The 16,586-nt window shown below is 44.0% G+C and overlaps 2 protein-coding genes across 5 annotated transcripts in view; both read right to left on the bottom strand.

Annotated features, from left to right (window-relative positions):
• Positions 1 to 1,640: 1,640 nt before the first annotated feature.
• Positions 1,641 to 3,588, bottom strand: ARMH2 (armadillo like helical domain containing 2). The gene is made up of 2 exons (XM_066624450.1): positions 3,390 to 3,588; positions 1,641 to 2,125 (listed from the first exon to the last, which is right to left on the bottom strand). Exons 1-2 carry the CDS (start codon positions 3,586 to 3,588, stop codon positions 1,641 to 1,643), a joined length of 684 nt encoding a protein of 227 aa, XP_066480547.1.
• A 1,670-nt stretch (positions 3,589 to 5,258) lies between these two features.
• The window catches only part of RIPOR2 (RHO family interacting cell polarization regulator 2), a 131,565-nt gene continuing 120,237 nt past the window's right edge, over positions 5,259 to 16,586 (bottom strand). For all 4 annotated transcript variants that reach the window (XM_066623690.1, XM_066623691.1, XM_066623689.1 and 1 more), the window contains exons 19-22: positions 13,528 to 13,733; positions 12,230 to 12,313; positions 11,215 to 11,305; positions 5,259 to 6,710 (exon numbers count right to left, since the gene is read on the bottom strand). In XM_066623690.1, the coding sequence (XP_066479787.1) occupies positions 6,610 to 6,710; positions 11,215 to 11,305; positions 12,230 to 12,313; positions 13,528 to 13,733 (482 nt within the window). In that variant the 3' untranslated portion in view covers positions 5,259 to 6,609. The remainder of the gene's footprint in view (positions 6,711 to 11,214; positions 11,306 to 12,229; positions 12,314 to 13,527; positions 13,734 to 16,586) is intronic.

Raw genomic sequence — 16,586 nt, 5'->3', positions numbered from 1 at the left:
CTTATTTTGGATTTGAGCTATTGCCTTTTGGATCTAGCTGTGAGGCATGGAGGTAGTGACACTTCTACAGTATCCTAACTGTCTAGCCGCTCCTGGATTCATTCAACTTGGCCAATACCCTGTTGCTATAATTATTGGATTATTACAAGGGTGTCTGCAAAGGGTTTGGAAACATCAGCTGGTATAAGATGATCTGCTGAGATAGCACTTTTTGCCAGCAGTATATCTGCAGTATTAGAAATGCTGTGTAGGGTTGGAAATTGAGCAGCAGCTAAATATAAAGAGCTATTTCTCCACTTCGTCCTTGAAGATTGTCAACTTCGGCTCATACAAAACACTGCTCCTTGACCACACAAAGTGTGGTGAACATAGCATGTCTGTGCTCTGTCTGCACTGGTTGGTAGTATAGTATGCTCCCAAGCACTAGTCAATGTGTGCCTACAATATGGGGGAAAAGTGGGGTATAAATACTTAAAATATTCAAGATCCAAGTTTTAGCACCTCTGACCAAAACATTTTAGGCAGTGATATATGAAGAGGCCTTGTATGTGGTGGCACTGAGCTTATGGAACTTCCGTTCCTAGGACATAAGGTGGTGTTGTCATTTTAGTGTAGCTAAAGCAGTGGTTCTCGGCCTTTAGGAGCCTGTGGACCACTGAGACAAACACTGAAATTGTGGACCATATGCAACCCCCTCCATCTCCACCAGGCAAAAAAATACAATCTGAAAACCCATTGAGGATCACTCAGTGAAACGCTGGAAATGCCAGCTGTGGGGGGGGGGGTCCATTCTGTGCCCTCTCCATTGGTCCATGGGGAAACATCTCACTGAGTGAGTGCTCCTCCACAGACTACCAGAGAGGTTGGAGGATGAACTCTCCTGCAGCTGGCACATCAGCAAGCACTGAACTGCCAGAGGGAGGAGAATGGACTACCTGCAGACACAGCTGACATTTCAGTAGTCCCTGGGGGACTGCTCACTTGGCAAGACACTGAAAGTGATCAAAAGTGTTCACCTTTTTTTCCCCCCAGACCTCAGGGACCATCTGTGGTCTACAGATCACAGGTTGGGAACCACTGTGTTAAAGGCACCTTTGTTCAGATTGGCTTTTTGTTTATGATTACTGTTGTGGTGTTAGTGTGTTCTTTGTGGCTTCTGTCATTGGTTTTTAAAAAAAATTTTCAGCTTGTTTGTAAAGTATCTGTTCTTGCTCTAAGCTTCCTTGAATGCCTTTTGTGGGAGGGGAAAGTGTGGAGTATAAATATTTAGCTAAATATCAACATAACTCTTAAAGTAACGAAAAGGAACAGCATGGAATACTAAAATGTTTGTGCCCGCCTCTTACAGGGAACTCTTATGTAGTTCCCCATGAAGCTGACACCCATTTAGTTTCATTGGTGCTGTAGCACTAAGAGGCTTACTTACTGGATACAACTTACTGGAAACAACTTACTGGATACACTGGGTTAATTTTTGAAGGCTACTGCAACTCAGCAAGATAGCCTCATGGAAAGAATTGTAAAGTATAAAGGAGAGCATTAAAAGGCAGTTTAACATTTAGACTCCAAGTTCATATCTCATATCTTATTTAATCTAGTATCTTTATAGGATACATCGAATTCTAGCACACATGAATGCATCATTCAGGTAATTGAGTGTCCATTTCTAGGTTGTTTCCCAAGCTCTCTCGTTTTGCTTTCGTCTTCTGATATCCTAGAAGCCCAATCATGACCTCAGCATAGTTTTGTGGCCAGCCAGACCAGTCCATATTAGAGAGGTCTTCCAACCTGTTCTGTAGCATTTGGTCACCTGAATCCTGAAATAATTTAATACAAGGAATGTTGTTGCAGCAGATGACAGACATGAGGTAACAAGCCCAGAACTTCACAATGGGTAAGTCTGATCCAGCACCTGGAGTATCTTCATCTTCATCTAGACAAGCAAGTATGATGTCAGTAAGGTGACATTCTTTGGCTACGTCTTGGTTAACGTAGTTGATGTAACACAGACAAGATAAACCTTTCAATATTGAGATCCTTACTGTGGTAGAAGTATCTGGCATTGTTAAAATATCCATCATGTCCTGAATGTAGTTAGATGCAACCATAGCAGCGTTGATTCCACCTGTAAAGAAAGGCATCACTCCTGACTAATGTGCAGAAAATGCTGAGTACTTCAAGTACGCCCACATATATGTCATTCATTGTTTTTAATAGCTCCCTAATTTTCTTAAGACCTTAGGCTTTACTAGTTCCCTTCTATTATACATTCTGTGGGTAGTGTTGTATAGTGCTTTGCCCAGTACTCACAGCTACAACTTACTAGTGAATCCCAACTTAATTGCTTGGGCACCTGTTGTGTTCAAGCATTCCACAAAATGTGCAGTATGATACAATACCCAAGAATAGGAAGGACAAGCCTTTTGGCTAGAAGCTGAAACAGCAGATTGATTTCCCTTTATACAAGACTACCATGCAATGTAATCCACAGCATATCTGCCTTAAAATCTTGATGAGTTTTGTGGAAGTTACTCCCTAGTAAGTGTATTTCAGGATCCCCGCCTCCATCATTAAATAGTACTTTCTTTTGTCTGAAAACATAGACACTACAGTAACATCACTGAAAGCAGTATGATGCTCAATAGTTGTTTTAAATGTGCTCCAGGTGGTTCCCTGTGTGTTTGATACTACAGGTCCAACCTTGTTATACACAGAATTTTTATACATGGATTTGACTCAAGACAATGCCCACTGCCAATGAGAAGGAATGTGCTGTACCCCGGAGAAGGGGAAAAATGCACCCCTTTAAGATGCTTTTCTTATTGTAGAGATTTTTTATCTCAACATGAGAAGGGCCCTTTAAATTAAAGGATAGTAGTACTTTACAATAGTCAGAGAGAGGGCAGCCAGTTGACAATCCATTCTCTCCAAGCAATCCCCTCCCTTCCCCCTGAACACATGAAAGAAAGATAATCCTTTCTAAGGGCCTGGAGAGAGACTGATTGTTGGATTGTCATCTTAATGACTCCACCCAAGTGCCAACTGATCACTGATCTTGCTGACTGATCAAACAAATGAAATGTGAGTCTTTCTTGTTTTTAAAGGAAAAATTTTGGAAAATACTTCTGCTACTCGGTAACATACATTAGTAACACAGTGAGGACTAGCAGCATGCAACCCAACCCATAACTTCCTTTCAGAACAATATCACTGCCTCAAAACAAAATGGGATGTTTTCTTTAGGAGACGGCTTTCCTTGAAACCTGACACATAGGCCTTCCAAAAGTACATAAAATTAATTATCCCCAATTTTTCAAAACCTTGACTTTCCAATCTATTGTCTGCCCTATAGTCATCTATTGTGTCCCAACCTGCATATGACTACATACCTGTGTAAGTTAGCATTCCGATATGTAGTGCAGCTTGGGCTCTCTCCTCCAGAGGCAGCTCTGTATTTCTCAGGTCAGCCCCGTAAGTGATTATTTTATGGTGGTGAAAGTTAGGGGATGTTAGCTTGACAGGTTCCTCCTCCGGGCGTGCAAAGTGCTGATCGTACCAGTCCTGTAGCTTATTTAATATACTCTCCATATTGCTGTCAGAAGCTTTCCAGGCAGAATTGTTGAGGTTTCTGTACAGAGCTAGAGTGCCCTAACTCAAAGAGAACTGAATCACATTTTATTCCGAAGCCATGCGCCTGGTAACTAGGCAATGGTTTGGAATGCAGTAAATAGAATGGCACATGGAAGCCCCGAGAATTCTTGTGGGTGAGTAGATTCATACTCACCCAATCCCAAAGCTCATGGCAGGATAGAGATTTAAAAGTTTGCATTAAATATATGAGATTAATACCTCTCCCTGTTGTGTTGGCAAGAGAGGCTCATTTGCTTCCCTCCTTTCTTGCTTGTTTACACACACGCCTGTCCTAGTCTAAATCTTCACTGTCGGGCCACTGCTTCCCAAACACAATGCAGAAAAGACAGTTCTGTCACAGTACTCCGAAGGCCCCGTGGTCTGCCATAAGAAGTTATCCACTTAGATTTCCAGGTGCACCCACAGATCTTGTCCTGTTGCTTTAAAAATGCCACAGTAGTGAACAACAGGGGCAGTTCCTCATTAGAGCAATGATGCATTTCTCTGCCCTTCTCCCATGTCTATGAGGGCAAATTGTTTAAATTTCAAATACAAGGATGTCTTGAGCTGATGTCTGCAGTCAGTAGAGGACTTGATGTGAGTAAACTAGTTGAGACTTAAGCCAGATGTGGCAGAAGAACTGTTGGCTGGAGGAATTGCAGATTCTGGAATAGGTATTCACCCTATTCTGGGTGAGGTTGTGCTCCCCCCAAAGATGCAGGTTCCCAGTTTGTGAGTGTTCCTGAATAGACAAGTGGTGGCTGTGGCTGTTGCACCCACTGGGGTCTTGCCTGGGGAAGGCAGACTTTGCCATTGTTAAGCATGTCTTTGTTCATCCAGCAGTGTACTCAATGGAGCTGCTTTTCAGAAGTGTCTAGAAATTTCATTTGGTGCAGAATATAGCAACTAGGCTGCTGCTGGGAGTCCAGTTTTCAGGTTGCATAAAACCAGTACTGAACAAATCTAGACTGGCTTTCAGTGTGTTTCTGGAGTCAGTTCAGAGTCCTGTTTTTACCTTTACAATGCTAAATGGCCTGAATACTCATAAGAACCTACCAGCTCATTTTGGTCTTCAAAGTAGGCCTTACTCAATGTTCCACCATGACCTGAGGTGCAATGGGGAACATGAGAAACAAGATGGGGTTCAGGTTCTGGAAATCCTTGCCCCAGGATACTCAGTTGCTCCCCTCTATGTCTTTAGAATTCAGTTAAAAACTATTCTTAGACATATATAAGTAGGGGGTGCTCCACTGAAAGGGGATATTGTCACTCTGTTCTTTTTGTGTTTTGATGGGTATTTTTCATGGTTTGTTTATGTGGTTCTTAATGTTTTTATAAAGGTTGTGAGCTCCTGAGAGTTTGACCTGATGTTGGAAAGGCAGGCTTGAAATGTGTTAATACACTGATGAAAATGGAAAACCATTACAAAGATGAAACCCAGTCTCCCCTAACACACAGCCCAATCCTAGCCACACTTTCCTGGGAGTAAGCCCCATTGACTCTAATGGAACCTACTTCTGAGTAGACATCCATAGGATTTGGCTCACAGTAAAGTTATTTAGTAGTTCAAAAATAATCTTTATTATAACTTAAATGTGGCAGTAAATATGAGAAGTACAAATACCACAAAACTAAAAGGCAAATTTAAGCCAAAGTCAGTACAAAAGAAGAACATGAAAAGACTGCAGGCTCATGCGAGCAAAAATGTGCTGTAAAAACCAAAGCAAATTTATTTCACAGGTCATAAAAGACATTTTCCTTCAGTAAACCTTTGAGACTGACTGTACAAATGTAGCTTTTGATCAGATAATGTTCATATATAATTTATAAATATACAGATATATACAGTGTTGTAACATTCACATCAAAAATAGTCTTGCCAAAGCATTTGGCAAAAAAGGGCTTCTATTAGACTATGTATATTAAAAACAACAATGCCAAAATCTGTAATGATGACTAATGCTTTTTTCCCCAGAACTCAGAAACCCAGCAGTTTTGTACAGGACCAACCTGCTGCAAAATTGTATCCCCACACAGTTATAAAGGCTTCCATATAAAATCCTTCAGTCACCCTGCCCTTTGTAACATTTTGTGAGAGAGGGGTGTTTGTAAATACCTGTTTTTAGACAAGAACTTTGTTGTTCCCCTTTAAACTGAAATGAATATAACAAGCTCTCATATATGTAAATACACAAAAAGTCACACCTTTGCAAAGCATCATGGGGTCATGCGAATGGAGCCAGGCTTTTAAAGTAATAAAGCAGTTTGTGTCCACTTACTGTTTCTGGGCAAAGAAGCACATTTAACCTTCTTTGTTCCTTTCAGCCCACACAACTGCTAGACAAGAAAAGAAACTTGGTGGGTTAATGAGAGTTCATTACTGAAGGGTGGAAAAAGCAAAGATGGAAATCAAACATGAGTCAGAGAACTGACATCTCCTGGGGTCTACAGCCTGCTGTTTCATGTGGCAGGCCATCATTTGAGACTTGATCAGGCTAAACTTTGCTGCTATAATAAACCAAGCAGGAGATGCTGCAAGAGGTGCAATGGGGACAGGGGTGAGAGCTGCTCAGAAGTTCTGCTCTCTTTGCTTCTTCCTTGCCATTGTTTTAAGGAGAGTGTCACATGTTTCAAATGGATGCAGTAATGCCCACAACCAAGCACCATGTTCTACAGAAATGCCTCATAGCTGATTTCAAACCATCCCATGTATTTGCTGAGGCTGATTTACGGCAATCACATACTTTTACTCAGAAGCAATTAAATAATTCATCTTGAACATATCACTGTTTCAGGGTAAGTTACAGAGAAAAGCCAGCAAGAGCCCCACAGCTCAATTCTCCATATTCTTCTTGCAAAGTCTGTGAGCTGTAAGTTTCAGAACATCCTTCCAAAGACTGGCTCTTGTGTTTGTAGTTTATCTACAGCACCATCATGGCTAATAAGACCAGCCATTAAGTTAATATGCAGAGAAAATACTTAAAAAGCTGTGGCCACCTCAGTCCCACGACGTCCGCCAACTTTAACAAATTCACGGGGGAATTTATCTAATTGTTCATATGCCAGCCGGCCATCTTCTCCTAAGTGTGCAAAAGAGAAAAGCAAAGCAAATGTTGCTTTATTTATGTCTGTGGCACTTATGAAAGGGAGATAGTCCTCCAAGCACTAAACAAACAATGTAAGAGCTCCGTCCTGACTTTCTGCTTGCAAACAATAGCAGTTGGGCCTGCTGGAGGAAAGTAACATCAGCTTTCCATGGTTGGTTTTGAGAAAAAGAGGTGCTGGGGTTCAAGGCTACCTTGTCCACACTTGTGGTCTTGTACAGACTGATTACATGATCATGTCAAGTGGTCAGAGAAGGCATGCTCATTTTGGGGCCAAACTCATATTAGGCCAAACGCATATTGCTGAAGAAGGAATCACAGTGATATGAAAAAAAAAAAAACTGTCTCTTGTTTCAGTCACTGTCCCAGCTGAATGTGGAGGGCAGGCTTTAGCCATGAAGCAATAAGGCTTCTTTCCTGACCCTTCCCTTCTGTTCTTTTTCTTGGGGTGAGATAATTCCACCCCTATTAGAACTCCAGTAGTCCTCCAACCTTCCTGTCCTGCAACCAGAGTCACTGTTTTCCTATGACTGGATTCCAAGAAACTGGCCCACCTGAATAAGGTGCATGACACAGTGCCTTAGAGGGGGGCAATAGACTAATGGAACCCCCTCCAACCTGCTGCCAACAGAGCCCCTCTGGGCAGCAGTTTGATCCTCTTCTCACTCACTAAATACAAGCAAGAAGAGAATTGGGAGAAGGGAGTAAAAGGTGTTGCCTTCACTTGCAGCTGAGTGGGCTGGGAGAGGCGAGGAAGGACAACCCTGCTCCTTTGGTGTCATCTCTTTGCATGTCCTTAATGAGGCTTTTTTGAAAATGAACAGGAAAAACAGAAATGAACAGGAAGAGTTCTGTGTGCTCTGCTTTTCTTGGTCATTTTCAAAAATCACCCTTGGGAGGATGAGGAAAGAGATGGTGCCGAAGGGAAGGGAAGGAGTGGGGTCACCCTCCAGTGCCCACTCAGTTGCAGCCAATGTTCATGGCAGCTGAATCACATCACATCTCTCTGTTCTTCCTCCAGTAGGGAAAAGTATTTGTATTCCACCTTCAAATGGCCCTTGAACTTGAGCTGTACCCAGTGGCGTCACTAGGATTTGCATCACCCATGCAGTGGGCAGGGCAATGCCCCAGGTGGTGGGCATGGTGATGTACCATTGCCCTGCCCCCACTGGTTTTTTTGGCTGTACCTTTTGTTAGAAAACAGATATTTCAATGTGGTTTATTTCATTGCATTCTGCATGAAATTACGCATTGATTGATATATAACATGATGGTATTAGTCCTCCAAACTCTGATTTTGAAAACTTGTATTCAGTTTTCAGTCAGGGAATTAGAGGACAGGTCCTCTTGTGGATTGAGAACTGGTTGGAGGCCAGGAAGCAGAGAGTGGGTGTCAATGGGCAATTTTCACAATGGAGAGAGGTGAAAAGCGGTGTGCCCCAAGGATCTGTCCTGGGACCGGTGCTTTTCAACCTCTTCATAAATGACCTGGAGACAGGGTTGAGCAGTGAAGTGGCTAAGTTTGCAGATGACACCAAACTTTTCCGAGTGGTAAAGACCAGAAGTGATTGTGAGGAGCTCCAGAAGGATCTCTCCAGACTGGCAGAATGGGCAGCAAAATGGCAGATGCGCTTCAATGTCACTAAGTGTAAAGTCATGCACATTGGGGCAAAAAATCAAAACTTTAGATATAGGCTGATGGGTTCTGAGCTGTCTGTGACAGATCAGGAGAGAGATCTTGGGGTGCTGGTGGACAGGTCGATGAAAGTGTCAACCCAATGTGCGGCGGCAGTGAAGAAGGCCAATTCTATGCTTGGGATCATTAGGAAGGGTATTGAGAACAAAACGGTTAGTATTATAATGCCATTGTACAAATCAATGGTAAGGCCACACCTGGAGTATTGTGTCCAGTTCTGGTTGCCGCATCTCAAAAAAGACATAGTGGAAATGGAAAAGGTGCAAAAGAGAGCGACTAAGATGATTACGGGGCTGGGGCACCTTCCTTATGAGGAAAGGCTACGGCGTTTGGGCCTCTTCAGCCTAGAAAAGAGACGCTTGAGGGGGGACATGATTGAGACATACAAAATTATGCAGGGGATGGACAGAGTGGATAGGGAGATGCTCTTTACACTCTCACATAATACCAGAACCAGGGGACATCCACTAAAATTGAGTGTTGGGCGGGTTAGGACAGACAAAAGAAAATATTTCTTTACTCAGCGCGTGGTCGGTCTGTGGAACTCCTTGCCACAGGATGTGGTGCTGGCGTCTAGCCTAGACGCCTTTAAAAGGGGATTGGACGAGTTTCTGGAGGAAAAATCCATTATGGGGTACAAGCCATGATGTGTATGCGTAACCTCCTGATTTTAGGAATGGGTTAAGTCAGAATGCCAGATGTAAGGGAGGGCACCAGGATGAGGTCTCTTGTTATCTGGTGTGCTCCCTGGGGCATTTGGTGGGCCGCTGTGAGATACAGGAAGCTGGACTAGATGGGCCTATGGCCTGATCCAGTGGGGCTGTTCTTATGTTCTTATGTAAAGTCACACACACACACACACACACACACACCCCCCCGTGTCAACTTACTAACACCTTATTGCAGCAGTTCTCAAACTTTTAGCACTGGGACCCACTTTATAGAATGACAATCTTTCCAGGACCCATTGGAAGTGATGTCATGACCAGAAGTGACATCATCAAGCAAATTAAAATAAATAATTATAAATAATTAAATTAAAATAAAATAAATAATTAAATAAGGGGGAGCCAGTACTGTTCCACCAAGTGAATCTACTCTGAAGTAAGTCCTATTGTGGTCAATGGGGCTTACTCTCAGGAAAGTGTAGGTAGGATTGCAGCCTGTGAGCCCAATCCTATGCATGTCTACTCTGAAGTAAGTCCCATAATGGTCAATGGGGCTTACTCTTTAGCCTGCCTGCAATAACACCTCCCCCCCCCCAAAGAAAAAGAATCAGTGAGATTTCCAGCCCTCCCAGTGCCCAGTTTAAAGTTCTTCTATTTCAGGCATATCAAGATAAAGACCCTCCTGGCTGCACAAGTGCAAAATAGAAAACTTTCCCTTAACCAGCTGAAGCTTCTTTTTTGTCCTTTTTAGTGGGGGGGGGGGGGAGGCTGCCTTCCAGAGCATCTCCAGCTCCATCAGATTGGGACCATTCTGCTGTCCTTGCATTCCCCTTTGCCTGACCTGACCAGCAGCCAAGGCACGTCTGCCTACTCATGAGTAAACACGTGAGGCTGCTTGCTTTCAATAGCAATAGGGCTATTGAAAGGGCTCAATAGACTGCAGCTATTTAGACTGCAGACTATTCGTAGGGCTCAATAGACTGCAGCTGGGAGGGATGGAGGGACCTCCTTCTCCCTTTTGTGTTTTTGGGGCTGCATTCATTGGATCAGGACCATTCTGATGTCCTTGGAGTCCTCTCAGCCTGCCTTTTCCTACGGACTATGGCAAGTGATGCCTACTCACGAGTAAACGTGCTGTACAGCTCACTTTCACTTTCCATAGGGCTCTATGCATTTTTTCCTTCCATTATTTTTGGCCATAACTTTTGAACGAAATTAGCTATTTCAATTCTGTTTTTTGCATTGCACTCTGCTGGCCATTCCACATCCAACAGTGTATGGCATGACACAGTAGCTCCTAAAGCCGCAAAGTTAGTGCATCACCCTCCCAGGGTGCATCACCCATTGCGTTACCCAGTGCGGCCCGCACCCCCCCCCCCCCCCGCGCGACTCCAGTGGCTGTATCTGAGATTCCATGTTGGCTTGACTGCGTGAAATCATGTGAAAAATTCCCAAGTCAGCACAAATGGACTTCAGAAGACATCTGTGATAACATGTGATCCCCCTCCCCCACATACACACAACTGAAAATAATTTTTCAAAATTATTCAGAAATGTAACTGGAATCCAACCATAGGGGAAGCACATTCCAGTACAAAAGACCCTTAGTTACTCTCAACGAAACAGAAATCAACCAACGTCTTGAATTTGTTTCAGGAATGTGTTTTCCAAAGGCTGTGGGTGTGGTGCTTGGACGTATGCACTTTGCATGAGGTTTTGTGATTATGCAAATATGCCAGTGAAAGAGGAGACAGAGGGTTGCTTTGTAGTGTGTATTAAGTCTTCTTGTGTACATGAGCACCTCCACTGTTGCCCCAGAATGCATTGATATAGACGCTATGCCGCTTTCAGCCACTAAATGGGGTGAATAATAAAATCTAATAGAATAATTTCATAATTTCATTCCATTATTCATCCCATCTAGTGGCTGAATGCAGTATAGCATCTATACCAATGCATTCTGGGGCGACGAGGAACAAGAAACCTGGAAGTGGGTCTTTAAAGCTATTTTTCCACTGATTTGGTATGCACTGATTTTTTTAATCCATGGAGGGTTCTGGAATAGAACCCCAGTGGAAAAAGAGGCATGACCAGTACATTAAGATACTCAGCTTACCAAGAGACAGCAGGGTCTCAGAGGCCACCTTCCTGATCTCTTCATTGTCAGACTGGCAAAGTGTGATGAGCATTTTCATGCTTTCAGTTGCCTGTACCAAAAAACAATCAAAAACATGTATTTTTCCCATTTCAGGCTTGCTCCAGGGCATAAACAGTGTAAGTGGAATCACTATTTACAGTTTTTTTCTTGGGGGGAGGGGCACATATACTTGAATTCGTGCTAGTCTGATGTGCATAAGATGGAAGCTGACTGTGCAAGACTAGGAAGTTCATTTTATAATAAAATAGATAATGCCATTTGTATTGTATTGGCAACCTTCAGTCTCGAAAGACTATGGTATCGCGCTCTGAAAGGTGGTTCTGGCACAGCGTCTAGTGTGGCTGAAAAGATAATGCCATACTATAACTATAAGTCTGGAGTTATGCTGGGCATCTGCAGAGCAGCTTGTATGTAGAAATTATGTGTTACTTGATGTTCTGTTCTTAAGTGGGGCTTCCCAGTACTGGCTGGCACTGGGGCACCTGTTGTCTACCTGTGTATCTTAGCTGCAGGCAGAGCTCAGTTCATAGGACTGTTTTTGTGAACTGGTGCTTGAACCTCAGGGCAGGGCCACAGTGCTTGCAACGAAGCCTTCCCTTGGCCTTACTTTCCTTTATGAGTGCAAAGCCACAACATATGGCTGATCCTAGTCAGAGGGTAGCTGTGAAAGCAGTTTGTGGTGCGAGTGCCCTGACAGGGACCCCTTTGTCCTCCTGCGTTTCCTAATTAAGTAGATCAAGCAGCCCAAGGCACTGGAGGTCTCAGGCACAGTTCACAATTCCCATCCTGGAGATATGTCAAGGTCTTGAATTACACTCGTAAAAAAATCTCCCCACTTTTGTAAAGTAATATCAAGGTGGCAAATGCTCAAGAACAATGCCTGTCTTGTTACTGTTTGCTCAAGAAAGGGGCTCTGGGAACCTTTCTGTGACCTTTCGTTGTGCATGAGAACTTAACGTAGGCAGAGTTTTACCTGGATGCTTTTCAGTGCCAGGCAAGCTGCCTTTTGTAGGTGGAGGCTGGGCTGTGCAAGTGTTTCACAGTAATAAATTAAAGCCTGGAACAAAACAGAGAGCCCATGAGGAGGAGGCGGCGGCAGTGGCTGCAAAAAGCTAGGAAATCCTTTAGTGATCTTCAAGATACGCTCTCAGGACCATTCCAAATTAGAACACCACAAACATGTAGCTTTTACTTATTTATTGCAGACTCAAGAGGTTTTCCTGTTGCTCAGACAGATTTCCCCAGCACTGAAATGGCAGCCTATTGTCAATGCAATTTTCCTCCCATTTATTAAGCATCATATAGTATGTAGTTGCACCACATTAGTATTAATTGTGTTGCTCTTGGATAGTGCCTGCAACACTGTCAGCAATGTATCTCCCTTCCATTGCCATGTGCAGCTCCCTTCCATTGCCTCGCCATTTGCTGACCATTTTTGAAATTTAGTATTCTGTACTTTAAAAAAAGTTTTTTTTAATTCTGAGTGGTTCTTCACTGTGCCGTCAAACCACAGGATGTTCTTGCAATGCACAAAAACGCAGCAAGACTAACAGCCCAATCCTAACCAACTTTCCAGGGCTGATGCAACTGGGTCAACAGGGTATGCACTGCACGGAGGCCTCCTCAACGCAAGCGGACATTTGTTCCCTTACCTCGGGGCTGCATTGCTGCTGCATTGGTGCTGGGAAGTTGGTTAGGATTGGGCTGTAAATTCAAAATCCCAGTGATGCCATGCCTGTTGTCTCAATGTAGCACCCTTACAAAATGCGACCCTAGTTTTTCTTCCACTGATTACATTTATATCTCACCTTTCTTTAATATAGCTCAAGGCAATCTGTATGGGACTCCTGGGTCTCCCATTCAGTCTCAGATCTGCTTTGCTTAATGTGCTGCAAAACCATAGTTCTGTCTTTTCCCTCTATCATTAAAGTAAGAAATACATGTTGGCTCCTGGCAGGCCTCTGGGAATCAATTCTATACCACCAGGTCAAATGAAGAGAAGGCTCTGATCTGAGCCCAATTGCTTTCCCAGAACAGAAAGATTAAATATATAAAGCAGTACTTCCTCTGAAAGAAAGGCTATGGGGAGAGAGACTACTATGCCACCTATTTCATCTTTGAAGTCAAGCTGCATGCACTGCAGGATCCCAGGCCTGCTGCTTAGTTCCAGACTTCCTTCCACCAAAAAGCTTCCATAGCTTCAGAGAAACATCCTGGCTGAACACTATAGAGACCTTGCCATAGCACAAGCTGTATGCTGTGATAACTAACCTTTTCCCTGAAGTTCTTGTCTTCTGCTGCAGCTGACAAGATGGAGGCTACGGCTTCACAAGTCTCCTTTTTATTTTCAGTTAGGAGGAGTAGGGCCAAAGATTTCAGGACTTCTTGCTGAGATGGGAGGCTGATGGAGGTTAACATGGTCATATTCTGCAAGAACTTTTCATCTCTTAAGGACAGTAGAGCCTGCACCATTAAAGCTATAATGCAAGAGACACAACAATGATACATGAAATTATCATGACTTAAAGGCCTTTTAAAACAGTATTTGCATGTTGGTTGGCTGCTCCATGCACTGCTTGTAAGGCATACAGTGAGTTGCAGTGTGGATTGTCTTCACCAGGTGGACGGTTTATGTGCCACACCATCAACTACCATCAAGCATGTTCAACAGCCTCATCCAATTGGTGAAGCATTCCAGCCACCAGCATATTGGGAATTTGTGTCCGTAGCCAGAAAATTGTGATGAAGGGCAGTGGCGTCACTAGGATTCGCGTCACCCAGTGTGGGAGGCCTGTGTGTCACCCCATATAGTGGGTGGGGCAACGCCCCAGGTGGTGGGTGTGGTGATGTACCATTGCCCCGCCCCCACTGGTTTTTTGGCTGTACCTTTTGTTAGAACACAGATATTTCAATGTGGTTTGTTTCATTGCATTCTGCATGAAATCACACATTGATTGATATATAACATGATGGTCTTATTCCTCCAAACTCTGATTTTAGTGATTTTGAAAACTTGTAGAGTCTCTCTCTCTCTCTCTCTCTCACACACACACACACACCCTGTGTCAACTTACTAACACCTTATTGCAGCAGTTCTCAAACCTTTAGCACTGGGACCCACTTTTTAGAATGACAATCTGTCTAGGACCCATTGGAAGTGATGTCATGGCCAGAACTGACATCATCAAGCAAATTAAAATAAATAATTATAAATAATTAAATTAAAATAAAAGAAATAATTAGGGGGAGCCAGTCCTGTTCCACCAAGTGAATCTACTCTGGAGTAAGTCCTATTGTGGTCAATGGGGCTTACTCTCAGGAAAGTGCAGGTAGGATTGCAGTCTGTGAGCCCAATCCTATGCATGTCTACTCTGAAGTAAGTTCTATTGCAGTCAATGGGGCTTACTCTCAGGAAAGTGTGGGTAGGATTGCAGCCTATGAGCCCAATCCTATGCACGTCTACTCTGATGTAAGTCCCATAGTGGTCAACAGAGCTTACTCTGTAGTCTGCCTGTAATAACCCCCCCCCCCCAAAAGAATCAGTGAGATTTCCAGCCCTCCCCAGTGGCCAGTTTAAAGTTCTTCTATTTCAGGCATATCCAGATAAAGATTCACCTGGCTTTGCAAGTGCAAAATAGAAAACTTTCCCCTCACCATTCAAGCCTCTTTTTTGTTCTTTTTAGGGGGTGGGAGGAGGCTGCCTTCTGTTGCACTCCAGCTCCATAGGATCAGGACCCTTCTGGTGTCCTCACATTCCCCTTTGCCTGGCCTCACCACCAGCCAAGGCACAACTGCCTACTCATGAGTAAATGCGACTGTGCTTTGCTTTCCATCTGGCTCCATAGACTGGGACGGAGGCAGCTGGGAGGGAGGAACCTCCTTCTCCAGTGTTTTTGGGGGCTGCCCTCATTGGATGAGGACCATTTTGACGTCCTTGGAGCCTCTCAGTCTGCCTCAACTAAGGCAAGTCGGCCCTACTCGTGAGTAAACGCGGTCACATGGCTTCGTTTCGGGCTCAGACTCGTAGCTGGGACAGGGGAGCTTCTCAGGTGTTTTTTTGGGGCTGCATTCATTGGATCAGGACCATTCTGGTGTTGTTGGATTCCTCTCAGCCTGCCCTTTCCAACGGACTATGGCAAGTACATCTACTCGCGAGTAAACACGTGATACGGCTCACTGTCACTTTCCATAGGGCTCCATGCATTTTTTCCTTCCGGTTTTTTGGCCATAACTTTTGAACGAAAGGAGCTATTGCAGTTCCGTTTTTTGCACTGGGCTCCGCTGGCTATTCCGCATCCAACGGGGTATGGCATGATACAGTAGCTCCTAAAGCCACGATGTTAACTTGTCCTCTCCCCAGGGCGCGTCACCCCCCGGGTGCGTCACCTGGTGTGGCCCGCACCCCCCGCACCCTCCTAGCAACGCCAGTAATGAAGGGTCCAAGGGGGGCATGGGAGGGGGGAGAATCAATGTAGAATGACAAGAGCATAAACAGAGGCAAACTAATATACTGAAAGCAATTTACTTGTGTAACATTTGAAAGAATCAAGTATTTGCAGTTTTCTCATTTTCATTACTCTCAGGTCAAGACACTGAAGAGTGGAACTGAGTTTGCTTCTTATGGAGCAACTGGGTAAAAGTAAGGGCTATGTGGTTTTGTCTTAAATCTCTACAAGACAAGGGCTAGGCATTAACTTTTTTCAAAAATCATGAAAACTGAATATTTCAGGACCATGTTCCCCTACCTGTCCCAAAAGCTAAGGCCTTGGGTTTTTCAGGAGCCAGGGCTGGCCCAAGACCTCCAAATGCTGCCCCCTTACTCCATGATGTGCCAGTCTCTGTTCTCCCAGTCTCCAATGTTCTAGCTCAACGTTTCTCCTCTTCCCTCTCCCTGTCTTCCTTTTCCAGTCCAGGGAGTGGAAGGACAACAAGGAGGAGCAATGAAGGCAAGTAGGATAGAAATGGGCACCCCCCTAACCAATCTGCTACCTGAAACAACCACTGCCTTAGTTGCCTCATGGATGGGCCAGCTCTGAATGCAGCCTTCTGTAGCTCAACTGGTTCAAGGGACACCTTACTTTTTGGAATAATTGGGACTACTTTGCTAATGTATTTGGCATGGAACATATTGTTTATTCATTTTCTCTGCTTGCGGCACACTATATAGTTGGATAATTGAAGTTAACAGCATGTGTGGTTTGGTGATACTGAATGGTTTAGCTATGACAGATCCTGGCTTAAAGGTCTTGATCTTTAAGCACTTGATCTGCAGCACTTGATCTTCAGATTCCCCCAGAAAAATGATCTGCTGGTGTCCTTTTTTCCCACAT

Source organism: Tiliqua scincoides, chromosome 4 (genome assembly GCF_035046505.1).
Source record: "Tiliqua scincoides isolate rTilSci1 chromosome 4, rTilSci1.hap2, whole genome shotgun sequence".
Lineage (NCBI taxonomy): Eukaryota > Metazoa > Chordata > Lepidosauria > Squamata > Scincidae > Tiliqua > Tiliqua scincoides.
The sequence above is the reverse complement of the archived record's forward strand: the minus strand, read 5'-3'. Positions and strand labels throughout refer to the sequence as shown.